This window comes from Callorhinchus milii, unplaced genomic scaffold (genome assembly GCF_018977255.1).
Source record: "Callorhinchus milii isolate IMCB2004 unplaced genomic scaffold, IMCB_Cmil_1.0 Scaffold9, whole genome shotgun sequence".
NCBI classification, from domain to species: Eukaryota; Metazoa; Chordata; class Chondrichthyes; order Chimaeriformes; family Callorhinchidae; genus Callorhinchus; species Callorhinchus milii.
Genome location: NW_024704750.1, coordinates 20831010 through 20850483, shown reverse-complemented (window position 1 = coordinate 20850483; position 19474 = coordinate 20831010). Strand labels below are relative to the sequence as shown.

The following is a 19474-nucleotide window of genomic DNA, read 5'->3' as shown; positions in this document are numbered from 1 at the left end:
TACCGCAGAACTTGACGTCCTGTTCAACTCTCAACTGTCCTTTAAACTCCCTATCCGTGCTTCGACACACTCAGCTTTACCCCACCTCCACCACCACTTCTCCCCTCAGGCAACTGAGACCCTCGCCCAATGCCCTAGCACCTCCCTATACAAACTGCGTTCAGCCTTCCTGCCCCAGCGCTCCGGAACTCCATCCTGGAGAGCCCCCTCACCTTAATAATAATAATAATAATAATCCTTGCATTTGATATAGCGCTTTTCACGTCGGGAGGACGTCCCAAAGCGCTTCACAGAACATACTGCAAAGTGAATTGACTGTATATTTGTGGGCGAACGCGGCAGCCAATTGCGCACAGCAATGTCCCACAAACAGTCGTAGATTGAAAATGACCAATTTATTATTGTTTTTGGTTTTGAAGGGATTATTATTAGGCTCTGTGTGGAGTAAGGAAACTTGCCCGAGGTTTCGCCCTCTGCCTGGAATTGATCTCAGGTCTCTCGCTTGCAAAGCGAGTGCTCTAACCACTGAGCTACAGGACTCCACTTCTTCAAGGTCCATCTCAAGACCCTGATATTTGACCGCCCCGGGTTCCTACTCACCGCTGGGTAAACAGGGGCGGGCGGAGTAAGGAGACTAAGTCTTTGCCCGGCCCGGGAATCGAACCCAGGTCCTCTCGCTGGCGAGGCGGGTGCACTGACCCACTCCACTGCAGGGAGAGGGCGCTGTGCGAGGAGCTGTGATCAGCTTTGGAGGCAGTGCCGGTGTCAGAGACAGACTGAAGGCTCGCAGTCAGCGGCAGAGGGAGAGGGAGAGAGAGAGAGAGCAGAGGGGGCAGCCGCAGCGACAGGCAGATGGAGACAGAGACTGAGAACAAGCAGGGGCCCAGGTACCCGCGGCTCGGGCTCGGGCTCGGGCTCGGGGAGAGGTTAGAGGGCTACCGAGGCCGGCTCAATACGACTGGGTCAGCGGCTGAGCAGCAGAGCATTCGAGGGGGGGGGGGAGCGCAGGAGAGATAGCGAGGGGGAGCGCGCGGGCGCCCGCCAGAGAGAGCAGGAGAGAGGGGGGGGGGGGGGGGGAGTGTGGGTTACCCGTAAACGCTAATAATTCTTGCGTTCGATGCGGCGCCGGACCGCGTTCTCCCGAGACGCCTCAAGGCGCTTCGCCGAACGTGTCGCGTGCTGCCGGTATTTTGTGGGCGAAGCGTGGCAGAGCCATTTTTCTTTCTACGCAGCAGCGTCCCTCGTGGAAAGGGTTAATGACGAGATCTCTGCCTGGCGGGCAGTGTCCGGGACGGTGACGCAGACAGTGACAGAGACGCAGACAGTGACAGAGACGCAGACAGTGACAGAGACGCAGACAGTGATAGAGGCACTGACCGTGACTGACCGTGACACTGACCGAGACACTGACCGAGACACTGACCGTGACACAGACAGTGACGCAGACAGTAATAGTGACAGGCTTTGACAGTGTCGGGGGTGATATCTCTCTCTCTCTCACACACTCTCTCTCTCTCTCTCTCACACCAGCGCCTTTTCTGAGGATGTCGGAAAGAGCAAATTCAAGACAACTGAAGATATCACTTTCTACAGGTAACGTGTTCCCTCAGCACAGCCTCACATGGTGTCCCCCTGTGCGTGTTTTCCAGTGTGCGCGTGTCAGTGTGCGCGTGTCAGTGTGCGTGTGAGTGTGCCCACGTACCTGTATTGTGACCTGTGATCTCTGTGCTGTTACAGGAGGCAGCAGCGGCTGGCTGGCGGGCAGTACGGGCGGCGCTGGGCACCATGCAGGTGGCCGAGGGCACAGCCAGCTTCCAGCTGCACAGCCAAAAGCCACAGGTCAGCGGGCGGGGGTTCAGCGGGCTGGGTTCAGCGGGCTGGGATCAGTGGGCAGGGGGCAGCGAGCCGGGGTCAGGGTCAAGGGTTCGGTGGGCAGCGGTCAGCGGGCCAGGGTCAGCGGGCAGGGGGTCAGCGGCAAGGGTTCGGTGGGCAGGGGTCAGCGGATAGTGGGTCAGCGGGCAGGGGTCAGCGGGCAGGGGGTCAGCTCGTCACGTAATTGTAGTCCCTTATCTCTGGTATCATTCTTGTACATCTTCTCTGCACCGTCTCCAAGGCCCTGACATTCTTCCTAAAGTGTGATGCCCAGAATTGGACACAATACTCAGCTGAGGCCTAACCAGGAATTTGTAAAGGTTCAACCTAACTTCCTTGCTCTGATCCATTATGCTTCTGTTTATGAAGTCAAGGATGCCATATGCTGTTTTAACAGCTTTGTCAACTTGTCCTGCACATTCAAAGATTTGTGTATGTGAACCCCCAGGTCTCTCTGTTCCTGCACCTGCTTTAAAATTGTTCCATTTATCTTATATTGCCTCTCCTCATTCCTCCTCCCAAAATCCATTACTTCACACTTCTCTGCATTAAATTGCATCTGCCCATTTCACCAGCCTGTCTATGTCATAAGAACATAAGAATTAGGAGCAGGAGTAGGCCGTTCGGCCCCTCGAGCCTGCCCCGCCATTCGATAAGATCATAGCTGATCTTCAGACCTAATTCTAATTACCTGCCCTATCCCCATATCCCCTAATGCCTCTGTTTTTAAAAAATCTATCAGTCTCAGCCTTGAAGATGTTCAAGGATTGAGCATCTACAGCCTTCTGGGGTAGTGAATTCCATAAATTCACTACCCTCTGAGTGAAGAAATGTTTCCTTAACTGTTCTAAAAGGCTGACCCTTAATTTTAAGACTGTGACCCCTGGTTATAGATTCTCCTACCAGGGGAAACAGACCCTCAGTGTCTACTTTATCAGCCCTTTAAGAATCTTATATGTTTCAATAAGATCTCCCCTAATTCTTCTGTACTCTAGAGAATACAGCCCGAGTTTATTCAGCCTATCCTCATAGGTCAGTCCCCTCATCCCAGGAACTAACCGAGTGAATCTACGCTGCACCCCCTCTAGGGCAAGTATGTCATTTTTTAAATAAGGAGACCAAAACTGCACACAATACTCTAGCAATGAACGCTACCATGCCATTTGCCTTCTTAGTTGCTGCTGCACCTGCAAACTAACTTTTTGAGACTGGTGTACAAGGACACCCAAATCCCTCTGCACTCTAACACTATCTAATCTCTCCCCCTCTAGAAAATAATCTGTTTTTCTATTTTTTCTACCTAGGTGAATAACTTCACACTTCCCCACATTAAATTCCATCTGCCACCTACTCGCCCGCTCCCCTCCCCTATCTATATCCTGTTGCAATCTTTTTGCATCATCCTCAGAGCTTACTCTCCCACCGAGTTTAGTCTCATCCGCGAATTTAGATACGTTACATTCAATGTCCTCGTCTAGATCATTGATGTAAATTGTAAATAGCTGAGGCCCAAGCACTGATCCTTGTGGCACTCCACTAGTCACATCCTGCCAATTCGAGAATGACCCGTTTATCCCTACTCTCTGTTTTCTACCCGTTAGCCACTCTTCAATCCATGCTAATATGTTCCCATTAATCCCGTGGGCCTTAACCTTGTGCAATAGCCTTTTGTGTGGCACTTTGTCAAATGCCTTTTTAAAATCTAAATATACTACATCTACTGGTTCCCCCCTATCTAACCTGCTAGATACATCTTCAAAAAACTCTAAAAGATTAGTTAAGCATGACTTCCCTTTTGTAAAGCCATGTTGACTCTGCCTAATCTTGTTATGGTCTTCCAGGAATCCCATAACGACATCCTTAATTAAGGACTCAAGAATTTTCCCTACCACTGAAGTCAGACTAACTGGTCTATAGTTCCCCATCTTTTCTCTCCCACCCTTCTTAAATAGTGGTGTCACGTTTGCAATCTTCCAATCAATGGGAACCGTTCCAGAATCCAGAGAATTTTGGAAGATCAAAGACAAGCCATCCACTATCTCAGTAGCCACCTCTTTTAAAACCCTAGGATGTAGGCCATCAGGTCCAGGAGATTTATCAGTTTTAAGACCTGATAATTTACCTAAAACCATTTCTTTACTAATATTAATTCCTCCAAGTTGCTCGTTAACATTTTCTTCTTGGTTCCCCTCTATTCTTGGTAGGTTTTCAGGTCCTCCTGTGGTCTGCTTACTGTTCTCCTCACTGTTTACTATGTTTCCAAGTTTTGTGCCATCTGCGAACTTCAAAATGTTGCTCTCGATACAACAACAACAAAAACTTAGATTTATATAGCGCCCTCCACGCCCTCCGAAACCCAAGTCCAGGTCATTAATATATATTAAAAATAGCAGTGGTCCTACTACCTAAGATACTATGGAATCAGAGGGGCTGTTGCAGAGCTTTAACCCTTCAGGGTATGGAAGACAGTTTCAGGACAAACCCTGGGAAGTCAGCCTGACTCAATCCCTGGGCAGAACACTGTGGTTTCAAGCCCCAGGTCAGGACTTTGAGCTCACAGTCCAGACTGACAGTGCTGGGGAGAGAGCGCTGTCAGAAGTGCCATCTTTTGGATGAGACATTAAACCAAGGTCCCATCTGCCTGTTCAGGTGGATGATAAAGATCAGATGGTGCTATTGGAAAAGAGAAGGGAGTTTCTCTCTGTCTCCCAGTGTCCTGTCCAACAATCCTCCAAATAACAATGGTCACTCACTCCATGGCTGTTTGTGGGACATTGCTGTGTGCAACTGGCTGCCGCATTCGACCTCAAGATACACAAACACAGAAATTACGATAGTAGTTTTTTTACTCAGAGGGAAATTAATGAGTGGAACAGTTGCCAGGAAAGGGAGTGGGGGTTATGACCAGGACACCGGGACTGATTAACAAAAGTTTGATGCTGTGATGGGGTGGTTGGCTTGGAGGGGCTTGTTTACGGAGGGGATATTGTTGGGTCTGGCTCACTCCCTCACTGTGCTCTCTCCCAGCCGCCGCTCCTGGTGCAGTTGTGGGCAGCTCAGGGGCCTGTGATCAGGATCAAAATTACCGAGCTACAGCCAATCAAAGCAAGATACGAGGTACCTGATGTGATTATTGCGGAGCCCGTCATGCAGAGGTGAGGATAGCAAAGACACAGAGAGAGAGACTGAGTGAGAGAGAGAGAGAGATACTGAGTGAGAGATACTAAAGACTGAGAGAGAGAGAGAGTGAGAGAGCTGAGAGAGCAAAAACAAGTTGCATTTTTACTACATGTTGTATTTGTGAGCCTGTTTTTAATGATTTGCATACACGGAAACCCAAATCCCTTTGCTCCTCCATGATTCTTAGTTTCTCACCATTAAGTAAATATTCTGTTTTTTCGGCATCCATAGTGTAAAGCTTTAAGGGTTAAGATTACTCACACTTCCCCACATTGAACTCCATCTGCCACCATTTTGCCCACTCAGCTAAGTCCCTTTGTAACTTCCAGCTCCCATCTACAAAACATGCCGTGCCTCCTAACTTTGTGTCATCTGCAAATTTCAATATAAACTCTATTCCTTCGTCCAAGTTATTTATATATTTATATTATATATATGTAAGTATGTATGGTGAAAAGGCTGAGGCCCCAGTACAGACTTCTGGGGAACACCACTTGTCACATTCCCGTCAATCAGAGAATGATCCTTTTATCGCCCACAAAATATACAGTCACTACACTTTACACTGCATTCTGTGAAGCCCTTTGAGTCGACTCAAAGATGTGATAAGGCACTATATCAAATGCAAGGACTATTATTATCCTTACTCTCTGTTTCCTGCCTCCCAACTAATTACCAAGCCACATCACAAAGTTCCCTCCGATTCCATGCGTTTTCATTTTTGCTAATTACCTTCTGTGCGGAGCCTTCCGAAAGTCCGTGTAGATGACATCCATGGACACTCTTTTATCCACCATGTAGGTGATCTCAAAAAAATTCAGATAGATTTGTCAGACATGACATACCCATCACAAATCCATGCTGACTCTCTTTGATTAGCTCATACTTGTCCAAATGCTCAGTCACTTTGTCCCGGATGAGAGATTCCAGTAACTTCCCCACAACTGAAGTTAAGCTGACAGTTTCCTGGTTTTTCCTTCCCTCTCTGCTCAAATAATGGAGTGACATTTAGGATTTTCCAATCTGAGGGCACAGTTCCCGAATATAGAAGCTGTTTTCCCTCCAGCTTGGGTTCAAATGCCTGACTATCCAGGGCCTGGAACGTCCTCCCGATGTGAAAAGCGCTTTGCAAATGTTGTTGCAGGCTGTGGGTGGAGTCTGTGACTGACGCGTGTGTGATGCTGGCGGTGGCGGAGGGTGAGACACGGCTCCGGATTGTGGCTCAGCCGTTCATACTGGAGGTTCTGCGGGCGGGGCACGGGCCTGGGGCAGAGGCCAACGAGGGTCCTCTCAGCGTGAACGCCCGCGGCCTGCTCTACTTCGAACATCTCCGGCTCAGGCCTGAGCCATGCTCGTAAGTCACCACAGTCACCATGCACATCAACAACAACAGCAACAACTTGTATTTATATAGTGCCCCTCACGCAGCGTCCCAGAGCGCTTGACAGTGGTGGAGCCTGACGCCGAGCCGGGGGGAGGGGGGAGGTGACCGTAGGTACCGTCGAAGAGGAAGGTCTTCAGGCGTGACCTGAAGATGGGGAAGGAGGGAACAAGGCAGAGAAATAGAGGAAGAGTGTTTCAGAGATTCGGGGCGTAGTGGCTGAAAGTGCCGCCACCAGTGGTAGAATGGAGGGCACGGGGGACAAGCAGGAGGCTGGAGCTAGTCGAGCGAGGGCAGATGGTCGGAGAGTTAAGGAGATGCCAGGGCATGAAGAGATTTGCAGACGAGTGAGAGATCTTGAAATCAATCCATTTGGTGATAGGGAGCCAATGGTGCCTGGCTAGAACTGGTGTGACGGAATTACAGAGTTTAGTACAGGTGAGTGTGCGTGCGGTGGAGTTTTGGATCAGCTGGATTTTGTGGATAGTGGAGTTGAGGAGACCAGCGACGAGGGCAGTTGAATAGTTAATAATAATAATATAATATTAGTTGGGGGCGGAAGGTAATGAACTCATGGACAAGTGCTTCGGCTGCATCTAGGGTAAGGTACGGTCGGAGGCGGGCAATGTGGTGGAGGTGGAGGAAGGCGTTACTGGTCAGGAGCCGGATGTGGCGGAGGAAGGACAGCTGGGGGTCGAACCTGATGCCTGGGTTACGTACAGCTTCAGGAGTTTAAGGGATAGGCCGTGGAGGTTGAGGAGGTCAGATCCGCAAGTCAGAAGACCTTGTCAGGAGCCAATGAATATGGCTTCCGTCTTGTCGACATTAAGCTGCAGGAAGTGTGCGCTTCAGACAAACCAAAAGAACATCAGCAGACACATGATCTAAAGATTAATAGTCCCTTAAAGAAAATGTTGTCACTCAATGTACAGCTGTTTGTGGACACTGCTGTGTGCAATTGGCTGCTGCCCTTTCGCCCACAATATATACAGTCAATTCACTTTATAGTAATTACCGTGAAGCGTTTTGAGACATCTTGAAGACGTGATTAGGTGCTATACCAAAGGCAAGGATTATTATTTGTGTTTCATACGCATACATGTGGAAGTTTACCCGTGTCTGCAGATGACATCGCCCAGAGGGAACATATAGATGAGGAAGACGAGGGGGCCAAGGATAGAGCCTTGGTGTACACCACAGGTGACCGGGCGGGGGCAGGAGGGGAAACCGTTTGAAGACACAAAATGAAGGCGGTTTGTTACTTGAACCATGCGACTGTGGTCCCATTGAAGTGGATGAGGGTGATGTGAGCGACTGTCGGAACGCAGCGGAGGTCCAGGAGGACGAGGAGGCAGAGGGACCCCTGGCCCCATAGAAAGAGGACGTCGTTTGTGACATTAACAAGCGCTGTCTGTGCTGTGGCAGGGTGGAATCCAGACTGGAGGGGCTCGAGGAGGGAATGGGAGGAGCGGTGAGAGCAAAGCCACATTGACAACCTGTGCAAAGCGCCTGTACCCCCCATACAGCCTGTACAGCCACAACAACTGAGCTCTTTTACACACAGGCAGAGCGCAGCACAGACAAACAGTGAGAGTGGCTGGCAGGAGGTGAGTGTATGTGTCGGGATCGATGTCTGTGCCCGGAATGGGGGTGGGGGGGGGTGCTGTGTGTGGTGGGGTGGGGGGGTTGGTGTATCACTGTTTATGTTTGGTTTCAGGAGGATGAGAAGGAATTGTGGGAGGAGAAATTCGGGGAATTTACAGACATAAAAACCGATGGTAAATTTCACCGGGAGTGGGTGAGGGGCCTGGAAGGTGCTGTGTACAAACAGTCGTAGGTGGGTGGGGGGGCTGGGAACGAGTAAACGGGGGGGACAGTTTAGTTTTGCTCAGCCAGGTGTCAGACACATGCAAACCCATCGCTTGCTAAAGAGAAACCAGGCTGAGATTTCCATGTATCTCAGAGACAGATTGTTAGAATGGAATGCGCTCTCTCTCTCCCTGGAGGGATGCATCCTGTTTACCTAATTCCGGAAAGTATTAGGCCCAGGTTAGCAAGAGCCAAAGCTTGGGGATCCCAGAGTGTGCGTTGGGGTAACTACTGGAGTCTAACCAGTTAAAACCGTTGATATTGCTGCCTGGCAAGCTTTCCCGCTGCTTGTCCAGCTAGGACCACCCAACCCTTTAGGGCTTTGGCTTGCAGGGTTAACAGGAGCTGAGTGGGAAGGTTCCCTGCTGCCAGTGACTGGTCTGCCTTTCCAGATCCAAGCTGGCTGTGCGGGCATCAGCAGTGCCCTGGAATACTGCGAACCCGTCTGGCTTAGGAACCGGACTAGAGGCCCATTGCCAGCACAGCATGTTGGGGCCAGACAGCAAGGGGAAGTGGTGTGTACACTGACTGTATGTGTGTGGGTATATTCACTGACTGTGTGTGCGTGTGTACGCTGACTCTGTATGTGTGTGTGTGTGTGTACACTGACTGTGTGAGTGTACACACTGTCTGTGTGTACTTCTATTTATGTACACTGTGTGTTACAGGGCCCTGCTCGGTTGGATTGGATTTCTCTCTTCACGGTTACCATCACGTATACGGGATTCCCCAGCACACGGGCCACCTGCCTCTGGACAACACCAGGTACACAGCACACGCCAATCAGGTACACGTGTGTAAAGTGGAGTCCTGTAGCTCAGTGGTTAGAGCACTCGCTTTGCAAGCAAGAGACCTGAGTTCAATTCCAGGCAGGTCAGGGTGAAACCTTGGGCAAGTTTCCTTACTCCACACAGAGCCTAATAATAATCCCTCCAAAAAAAACCCAATAATAAATTGGTCATTTTCAATCTACGACGCTTTGTGGGACATTGCTGTGCGCAATTGGCTGCCGCGTTCGCCCACAAATATACAGTCAATTCACTTTACAGTATATTCTGTGAAGCGCTTTGGGACATCCAGAAGACGTGAAAAGCGCTATATCAAATGCAAGGATTATTATTATTAAAGGGACTCGATACACAGCACATACAGTCAGGTACACGCATGCAAAGGGCCTATGTTACAGGGTACTTACAGTCAGGTACACACTATACACACACATAATAATAATAATCCTTGCATTTGATATAGCGCTTTTCACGTCGGAGGATGTCCCAAAGCGCTTCACAGAACACACTGTAAAGTGAATTGACTGTATATTTGTGGGCGAACGCGGCAGCCAATTGCGCACAGCAATGTCCCACAAACAGTCGTAGATTGAAAATGACCAATTTATTGTTTTTGGAGGGATTATTATTAGACGTGTGGAGTAAAGAACTTGCCCAAGGTTTCGCCCTGACCTGCCTGGAATTGAACTCGGGTCTCTCGCTTGCAAAGTGAGTGCTCTAACCACTGAGCTACAGGACTCCACGTACCTATATAGACATATATAACTATATACACACACACACACACCTATATACACACACAGGTATAATGGGTCCCTGTTACAATGCACATACAGTCAGGTATACACGTGTAAAGAGACACGTATAAAGGGTCTCTGTTACAACGCATATACAGTCAGGTACACACTTGTAGAGGACATACGCAGTCAGTGACACAGTGTTGTGGAGGGTAAGCGGGCTGTCAGTAAGTGTGTTGTTGCTTGTAGCCAGGGGGAGCCTTACCGCCTGTATAACCTGGACGTGTTTGCCTGTGAGCTGCACAGCAGGATGGGGCTGTATGGCTCGGTGCCTCTCCTCCTCGCTCACAAACCTCACAGCAGCCTTGGCCTGCTTTGGCTCAACGCCTCCGACACACTGATCCACATCAGCCCCCAGCCCCAGGAGGGGCAACAGGTGTGTGTGTGTGTGTGTGAGAGAGAGAGGGGGGGAGAGGTGGTAAGAAAGGGAGTGAGAGAGAGAGAGTCAGGTGAGTGTATATGGAGAGAGAAAGAGGGGGAGTGAGAGAGGGAGTGGGTGTGGGGAGTGTGAGAAGCGGAAAAGAGAGATTGAGAGAGTGAGTGAGAGGCAGAGGTGAATGTGAGAGAGGGGGTGAGTGTATGAGAGAGAGTGTGACCTGCTGTGATGGTGTGTGACTGACTGGTGTGTAACTGCTGTGCTGTGTGTACAGGCTGGAGCGCAGGCTGTGAAGCCTGGCACTGATGCGCGTTGGATGTCTGAGAGTGGAGTCATCGATGTGTACATGCTGTTGGGACCCACAGCGGGGGAGGTGTGTGCGCAGTATGCCAGGCTGACAGGTACCCGAACCCTGCCCACCACACCTATACACACCCACCTATATCCACACACACACCTATATCCACACACACACCTATGTACACAAACACGCCTATATACACATACATACCTATATACCCATATACACCTACATACACATACACACCTATACACACACACCTATATACACACACACCTATATACATACACACGTAGACCTATATACATAGACACGTAGACCTATATACATACACATACCTATACACCTATACATACACATACCTATACACACATACACCTACATACACATACACACCTACTACAACAACAGTATTACATTTGTACAGCGCCTTTCACATCGGGAGGATGCCAAGGCGCTGGACAGTCAGAGTTTCGGACCCGAGCTGGGGGTCAGGATCGGGGAGGGTAGAGGGCGGGGTGGGGAAGCAGGGTGATCGAAAGCATGGTCGAAGAGGAGGGTCTTGAGATGGGTCAGGGAGGGGGCCATGTGGAGGGATTGTGGGAGGGTGGGGGCAGAGTGGCAGAAGGCCCTCCCGCCAATCGTGGGGTGAGCGAGGTGGGGGATGTGAAGCAGGCCGGAGCCCACTGAACGGAGGGAGAGTGCGGGATGGTAGGGGTTTAGGAGGTCGCAGAGGTAGGGGGGAGCAAGACCATGAAGGGCTTTGAAGGTACAGACCAGCATCTTGAACTGTATCCTCTGTGTGGTGGGAAGCCAGTGGAGTCGGGCAAGGATGGGGGTGATAGGGTCTCAGCCTAGAGCGGGAGAGGACAAGGGCTGCAGATTTCTGGATGATCTGCAGCCTATGGAGGGAGGAGTTGGGGAGGCCGACAAGCAAGGAGTTTGCGAGGTCGAGCCTCGATGTAATGAAAGCGTGTATGAGGGTTTCGGTGGCCTGAGGTGTGAGACAGCGGCGGAGGCGGGCGATGTCGCGGAGGTGGGGGAAGGCAGAGCGGGTCATGGCACAGATGTGGGGTAGAAAGGATAGTTGAGGGTTAGATGCCAAGCACTGGCTTAGTAAGGTGGAATGTGCAACCATGGATGGTGATGCTGTCAGCACCTGAGGTGTGGACCTCATACACGCTTACACACACACACACCTATGCACACGTACTCCTATGTACACATACACACTTATACACACATACATCTATAGACCCACACATCGCCTATTTACACACACCTATACACACACACCTACATACACACAAATCTACATAAACACACATCACCTATACACGTGCACAGTGTGACACGCGCACACACAGTCACGCACGTTGCTCTCCTGTGCAGGTTTCCCTATGTTGCCGCCGCTCTTCGCGCTGGGCTATCACCAGAGCCGGTGGAATTACCGCGACGAGGAGGAGGTGGAGAAGGTGGACGCCGGCTTCGACGCTCACCACATTCCCTACGATGCCATCTGGCTGGACATCGAGCACACAGCGGGCAGGCGCTACCTCACCTGGGATCCCCTGACCTTCCCCACGCCACAGCGGCTACAGCAACACCTGCGGTGCCAGAAGCGCAAGGTGGTGGGGGCTCAGGGGGTACAGTCTGGGGGGATAGGCTGTGGGTGGGGGGGTGATGGCCGTTGGGTGGGGTGGGGGGAAACAAGCTGGGGCCTGGAGACAGGCTGTGGGGGGGGGGAACAGGCTGTGGGGGGGAACAGGTTGTGGGAGGAGGGACAGGCTGTGCAGGGGGACAGGCTGGGTGGTAGTTGGTGCCCGCTGACACTGACTGTGTTGTTTGGCAGCTGGTGGTGATCAGTGACCCTCACATTAAGGTGGACAGTGAGTACCCGCTGTACTCTCAGGCCAACGCCAACGGCTACTTCGTGAAGGACAACAAGGGTTGCGAGTACCAGGGCCTGTGCTGGCCAGGTGAGCAGCTCCCTCCCCTCCTTCCTCTGTAGCTCAGCGGTTAGAGCACTTGCCTCGCAAGCGAGAGGACCTGGGTTTGGCTCCCAGACGGGGCGAAACCTTAGGCATGTTTCCTCACTTAACAAGCCTGTTTACCTTGCAGTAAATAAGAACCCAGTTGTTAGTTGAGTGGCGGATCGCTTTATTATTATTAAGTGCTAAATGTAATGTAATCACGTGAGCTTTATTATTTTTTTAATGGTTTTATGATGTATATCATCAATATATATTTATATATAAGATATTTGTCACTGTGTCACACTCAGACATGACAATCTGTCTCTAGGTCTGTCCGCGTATCTGGATTTCACGAACCCCGCCGTGCGGGACTGGTACGCCAGCAAACACGCCCTGGACCAGTACCAGGTGGGTCCAAACGCAATCGCTGCCCGTTTCTCACACGCATGTCAGCGACACACCCACATCTCACAAACATGGCTCCCACATGATCATACGGGCTGAGCAGGGCAGGTGGGTGGGGCTGGGCAGCCATGTTTGAACCATGTTGGAGCGTGTTCGACGCTGTCTCGGGCAGGGATCCACGGATATCCTCTTTGTGTGGAATGACATGAACGAACCCTCGGTGTTCAGCGGGCCGGAGCTCACCATACCCAGAGACGCCGTGCACTGGGGCAGCTGGCAACACCGGCACCTCCACAACCTGTACGGCTTCTACCAGGTAACCGGGGATCACAGGGCTCTCACCGGCACACCGGGCCCCAGGGTGTCTGTGACGGGGTGTCAGGGGGCTGGGGGAATGGGGTGTTTACGACGGGGGGGTGCTGGGGGAGGGGGGCTGAGGGGCCGCGTTGCTGGTGACCTCTGTTTTCTGTCTCTCAGCACTGGGCCACGGCTGAGGGGCTGCTGCGCCGGTCGGGAGGAGCTGAGCGTCCCTTCGTGCTGACAAGGTCATTCTTTGCCGGATCCCAGAGGTTTGGTCAGTGACTGCAGTGTCGGGTGGGGCAGGGCTGGGCAGGTGGGGCAGGGCTGGGCAGGTGGGCGGAGGGGGAGCGGAGTGGGTGGGTAGGACTGAGTGGTAGGTCGGTGGGGACGAGAGGGGGACAGGTGGGTGGGCAGACTGGGATGCCGTGGGTTGGGATGGGTTGCACTGTGATGGGTTTGTGTCTCTGTCTCTTGGTGACTGTGTGTCTCTCGGTGACTGTGTGGCAGGAGCGGTGTGGACGGGCGACAATGTAGCTGACTGGAGCTACCTGAAGATCTCCATCCCCATGTTACTGTGTCTCAGCATCACTGGCCTCTCTTTGTGTGGAGGTAACAACCTTCTCCAGCACATTCACATTACAGCTCCGCGTGTGTGAGCGTGTTTGTAAGACGCTGGGCACGTGTGTGTGTGTGAGATGCTGTGTATGTGGGTGTGAGAGATGCTGTGTGTGTGAGCATGCTGTGTGTGTTTGTGAGATGCTGTGTGTATGTGTGTGAGAGGCTGCGCGCGTGTGAGAGGCTGCGCGTCTGTGTGAGAGGCTGCGCGTCTGTGTGAGAGGCTGCGCGTCTGTGTGAGAGGCTGCGCGTCTGTGTGAGACGCTGTGAATGTGACCGTCCCTCTCTCTCTCGGCAGCGGATGTGGGAGGGTTTATTGGGAACCCGGATTGGGAGCTGCTGGTGCGCTGGTACCAGGCAGCGGCATTCCAGCCCTTTTTCCGGGGACATTCCCACATCCGCATGGAGCGGCGCGAGCCCTGGCTGTTCGGGGATACAGCGACGGCACTGATCAGGAATGCCATCCACCTGCGCTACAGCCTGCTGCCGTACTGGTACTCACTGTTCTACATTGCCCACACCACAGCACAGCCTGTCATCAGGTACCTCCAGGGTGTCATTGTGCGTGTGTGTGGGGTTGGGGGGGGTCAGTCACACGGTGTGTCTGGGTGGGGAGGGTGTCAGTCACAGTGTGTGTCTGGGTGGGGAGGGGTTCAGTCACACTATGGGGGTGGGGGGTGAGTCATACTCTGTGTGTGTGTTTGGGTGGGGAGGGGATCAGTCGCACTGTGTGTGTGTATGGGTTGGGGGGGGTCAATCACACTTGTGTGTGTGGGTGCGTGTGTGGGGGGTGGGCGTCAGTCACACTGTGTGTGTGGCGGGAGTGTGGGGGAGCAGTCACACGGTGTGTGTGGGGTTGTGCCGGCCTAGGGTCAGTGCCTGGGGTGGGGGTGGGGGTGTGGGTGGGCTGCCTTGCTGCGCTGTATCAGTAATGTTGTCTACGCTCCCCTCAACAGGCCTCTGTGGATGGAGTTTCCGGGGGAGACAAACACCTTCCTGATTGATGACACGTACATGCTGGGTACGTATGTATCACTGCAGGGCGGTGGGCGTGGAGCAGGCCGGGCAGGGGCGTGGAGCAGGCCGGGCGTGGGGCGTGGAGCAGGCCGGGCAGGGGCGTGGAGCAGGCCGGGCAGGGGCGTGGAGCAGGCCGGGCAGGGGCGTGGAGCAGGCCGGGCAGGGGCGTGGAGCAGGCCGGGCGTGGGGCGTGGAGCAGGCCGGGCTGGGGCGTGGAGCAGGCCGAGCAGGGGCGTGGAGCAGGCCGGGCAGGGGCGTGGAGCAGGCCGGGCAGGGGCGTGGAGCAGGCCGGGCGTGGGGCGTGGAGCAGGCCGGGCAGGGGCGTGGAGCAGGCCGGGCAGGGGCGTGGAGCAGGCCGGGCAGGGGCGTGGAGCAGGCCGGGCAGGGGCGTGGAGCAGGCCCGGCAGGGGCGTGGAGCAGGCCCGGCAGGGGCGTGGAGCAGGCCCGGCAGGGGCGTGGAGCAGGCTGGGCGTGGAGCAGGCCGGGCAGGGGCGTGGAGCAGGCCGGGCAGGGGCGTGGAGCAGGCCGGCAGGGGCGTGGAGCAGGCCGGGCAGGGGCGTGGAGCAGGCCGGGCAGGGGCGTGGAGTAGGCCGGGCAGGGGCGTGGAGCAGGCCGGGCGTGGGGCGTGGAGCAGGCCGGGCGTGGGGCGTGGAGCAGGCCGGGCGTGGGGCGTGGAGCAGGCCGGGCGTGGGGCGTGGAGCAGGCCGGGCGTGGGGCGTGGAGCAGGCCGGGCGTGGGGCGTGGAGCAGGCCGGGCGTGGAGCAGGCCGGGCGTGGGGCGTGGAGCAGGCCGGGCGTGGGGCGTGGAGCAGGCCGGGTGTGGGAGGTGGAGCAGGCCGGGTGTGGGGCGTGGAGCAGGCCGGGCGTGGGGCGTGGAGCAGGCCGGGCGTGGGGCGTGGAGCAGGCCGGGTGTGGGAGCTGGAGCAGGCCGGGTGTGGGAGGTGGAGCAGGCCGGGTGTGGGGCGTGGAGCAGGCCGGGCGTGGGGCGTGGAGCAGGCCGGGCGTGGGCGTGGAGCAGGCCGGGTGTGGGAGCTGGAGCAGGCCAGTGACAGTGATGTGTGTCTGTGGCAGGTGAGGCTCTGCTTGTTCACCCCATTACTGACCGAGCGCTGGCGGACGTGGAGTTGCTCTTACCTGGTGACGGTGAGGTGAGTCCATTCATCATAAGATAGATGGTACAATCTTAAAGGGGTGAAGGAACAGAGAGACCTGGGGGTTCATATGAGTAAATCTTTGAAGGGGGCAGGACAGGTAGATAAAGCTGTTAAAAAAGCATACGGGATACTGGGCTTTATAAATAGGGGCATAGAATACAAAGGTCAGGAAATTATGATGGGCCTTTATAAAATACTGGTTAGGCCTCAGCGAGAGACTGTGTTCAGTTCTGGACCCCACACTCTAGAAAGGATGTCAAGGCATTGGAAAGAATGCAAAGGAGATTTACCAGGATGGTACCAGTTATCAGGAGAAGCTGGGATTATTCTCCTTGAAGCAGGGAAGGTTACGAGGAGGCTTAATAGAAGATTCGATAACAAATTTTAAGAGTGTAGATAATTATTTGGGGAGAACAAGTTTGCAGGGCTGTGAGGAGAGAGCCGGGGAGTGGGATTGAATTGGAAAAGCTCTTTTCAAAATGCCGGCACAGACACGATGGGCCGAACAGCCTCCTTCTGTGCTGTATAATTCTCTGATCACGCTCTAATCCTCCTTATATTAATGTCAATTATATTTATTTTGCTCTGCCATAACACACCTCCCTGTCCCTGGTCTGGTTTGGCCTCTCTGCCCCTGACGTGTGACCAGCGAACACGACCCTACCCAGTGTGAAGGGCGCTGTATTAATGCAAGTTGTTGTTGTTGCTTTGTGTAACTCCTGACTGTACACCCAGCCCCACCCTGGACCCTCTGAAACTGCCCTGTCCCCGGTACCTTCCCCCCGTACCCCCCTTGTAATAAAATGCAGCCACATGTTTTTCTTGGTGATTGTCTCTGCTCCAGGTTTGGTACCAACTCAGCACCAACCAGCGCTTCCCGGGGGCGTACAAACTGCGTCTGCCTGTCACCATAGAGACAGTGAGTACATCCCCCTCCATGTCACACACACATCGTCACACACACACACCGTCACACACACGCATGGTCACACACCCGCACACCGTTACACACACGGACACCGTCTCACACACGCGCACACCTTCACACGCGCACACCATCACACGCACACATTATACACACACCATTATACACATTGTCACACACGGACACACACTGTCACCATGGAACCAGTGAGAAAATCACCCTCCCCATCTCACACATACACACACACACATCGTCTCACACACACATAGTTACCTCCACACCCTGTCACACGCACACCTTGTCACACACCCTGTAGGTGCCAGTGTTCCAGCGAGGAGGAACAATCATTCCAAGGAAAATCTGTATCGGGAGATCAACCGAAGAGCTTTGGACCTCACCCTATGCCCTGTATGTGGCCCTCGACACACAGGTAACCTCCACATTAGCAGGGAATGACAGAGGAGTGCAGACTAGTATGCGGTGGGGTGTGTGTGGTGATGTTGGGATGTGTGAGGTGGGTGTGGTGACAGTGGCGCGCTGTGTCTGCGGTGAGTCCTGGTGCTGATGGCTGTTGCTGTTGCAGGGCTCGGCGAGGGGCCAGCTGTATGTTGATGACGGTCACTCGTTTGCCTACCGCAACCAGCAACAATATTGTCACCGCAGCTTCACCTATCTCACCGGCTCCGCCAGCAGCTCGCTCACTGCAAGGTAAGTCACCCCCTTAACTGCTGGGTAAATACCCACTCACCACAGTATAAATACCCCGTTCGTTGTAGGGTGAATACCCCCTCACTGCAGGGTGAAAACTCCCTCACTGCAGGGTGAATACCCTACTCACCACAGGGTAAATATCCCACCCCTTCACTGTAGGGAAAATACCTTCCTCACTACAGGGTAAATAACAGCTGGTTTGCGCAAAACAATGACCCAAAACAACGATGGAAGGGAGCGACCAAAATTATTCAGGGGATTTTTGGACAAGACACCACAAGAGAGAAAATGCTCTTCTCTTGTCACCAATTGTGCTGCGGGATCTTTAACTTCCACCTGAATAGGCAGATGGGACTTTGGTCCAAAGGATGGCACCTTTCCCAGCGCTGTACTGGAGCGCCAGCTTGGACCGTGAGCTCAATGTCCTGGTGTGGGGCTTGAACCCACAACCCCCCGTAGACGAGATTGAGTGAGTGAGTGAGTGAGTGAGTGAGAGCTGACAGTGTAAGTGTGCGTTATTGCTGGGTGTAATGCGTGCTGTGTGCTCTTGGCTAGGTGTGCGGACACGCGGGGTGACTTCTACTGTGGCTGTGCTGTGGAGGTTGTGGTTATTGTGGGTGTAGCCCAGCCTTACTCTGTGACGGCCAACATCCCAGGTAAGGCAGTGAGTCCACACGCCAACATCACAAGTACATTTTCAAAGACAGAAATGTCCGGTGACTCATTGGCTCGGCTTCAACCCGTGGCTGAGCCGCAGACTCCAGGCGGTCACGGAACACCCCACCCCTTTCCACCCAGGCCAGGTCACACAGCTCCCACACCAGCAGCGCCACCCTCTCCCCCCCCCCCCCCCCCACTCCCCACCCCGGCTGAATTGTTCCTGACATTCCCATTTCCCATGGTCAGCGTGAGGATAGCTGGGGCTCGTGCTCCTGGTCCCCCTACAACTCATTCTGCTGGTTGCGGGTGGGGAGAGGCCAGCTCGGCTGTGACGCCCTCTACAGGCGAGTGACCTGCCGAACAGGCGCTGCCCAAGGTCAGGAACAGTCAATTCATTCCAAGAATCTTATCGGAGGACTTCGGTCGGACGTCTCAAAGCTCTTCAGAGGATTCAGGACGGGGAGGGAGGGGGATTCGGAGGGTCAAGGAGAGAGCAGAGTTGCGATTAGGATGTATGGATTTACTGCAGTAGCCATGATATCACTCTTTGCTGGGGTCAGTCACACTGTGTGTGGGGTCAGTCACAATGTGAGTGTGGGGGCGGTGGGGGGGGTCAGTCACAATGTGAGTGTGGGGGCGGTGGGGGTCGTCAGTCACACTGTGAGTGTGGGAGCGATGGGGGGCGTCAGTCACACTGTGTATGAGGGTCAGTCACACTGGCCGGGGTGGGGGGTGGCGGAGGTGCTAGGTTACAATGTTGGGTGCAGTTCTGACCATGTGCTTTCCCCCTCCTCCCCCCCCATCCCCAAACAGATGGTCCCACGAACTCGGTCAATTTTACCTACGAGCTTCTGACTTCCTTCTTAACCATCAGCAACTTAGCCCTTCCCTCCGGCAGCGACTGGTCCCTCAGCCTCCATCACTGAGCCCCGCCGATACCTCACACCCTCCGCTCATTCGCACTCACTGCTCAGTCGTACTCACCGCTCTGTCACACCCATCACTCCACTTACACGCACTGCGGAACAAACAGCACGTGCATCTGCAACACAGCGCACACGCCGCGGCACGCTTACTCCTTGGCATTGAACACCCCCAGTCTCAGATCGGCTCGCTCCACACACAACCCCTCCTCCCACTCCCCCCCC

General features: G+C 53.8%; 1 protein-coding gene across 5 annotated transcripts; it reads left to right on the top strand.

Moving 5' to 3' along the window:
- The first annotated feature begins 718 nt into the window (after positions 1–718).
- On the top strand, positions 719–19474 carry LOC103190048 (neutral alpha-glucosidase C). Of its 5 annotated transcripts, none has more exons than XM_042338207.1 (24): positions 719–887; positions 1531–1593; positions 1738–1839; positions 4900–5027; positions 6197–6406; positions 7998–8040; positions 8151–8211; positions 8971–9067; positions 10077–10263; positions 10538–10664; positions 11957–12192; positions 12417–12543; positions 12869–12948; positions 13118–13261; positions 13423–13519; positions 13753–13854; positions 14159–14402; positions 14817–14881; positions 15948–16024; positions 16875–16949; positions 17272–17385; positions 17539–17663; positions 18222–18322; positions 19140–19474. In XM_042338207.1, the coding sequence occupies exons 3-24, from the start codon at positions 1786–1788 to the stop codon at positions 19250–19252; spliced, it is 2607 nt and encodes an 868-aa protein (XP_042194141.1). In that variant the 5' UTR covers positions 719–887; positions 1531–1593; positions 1738–1785; the 3' UTR covers positions 19253–19474. The 5 variants fall into 5 exon arrangements, with proteins under 5 accessions (XP_042194141.1, XP_042194142.1, XP_042194143.1 ...); XM_042338208.1 differs by having other exon boundaries at positions 719–926; XM_042338209.1 differs by lacking the exon at positions 13118–13261.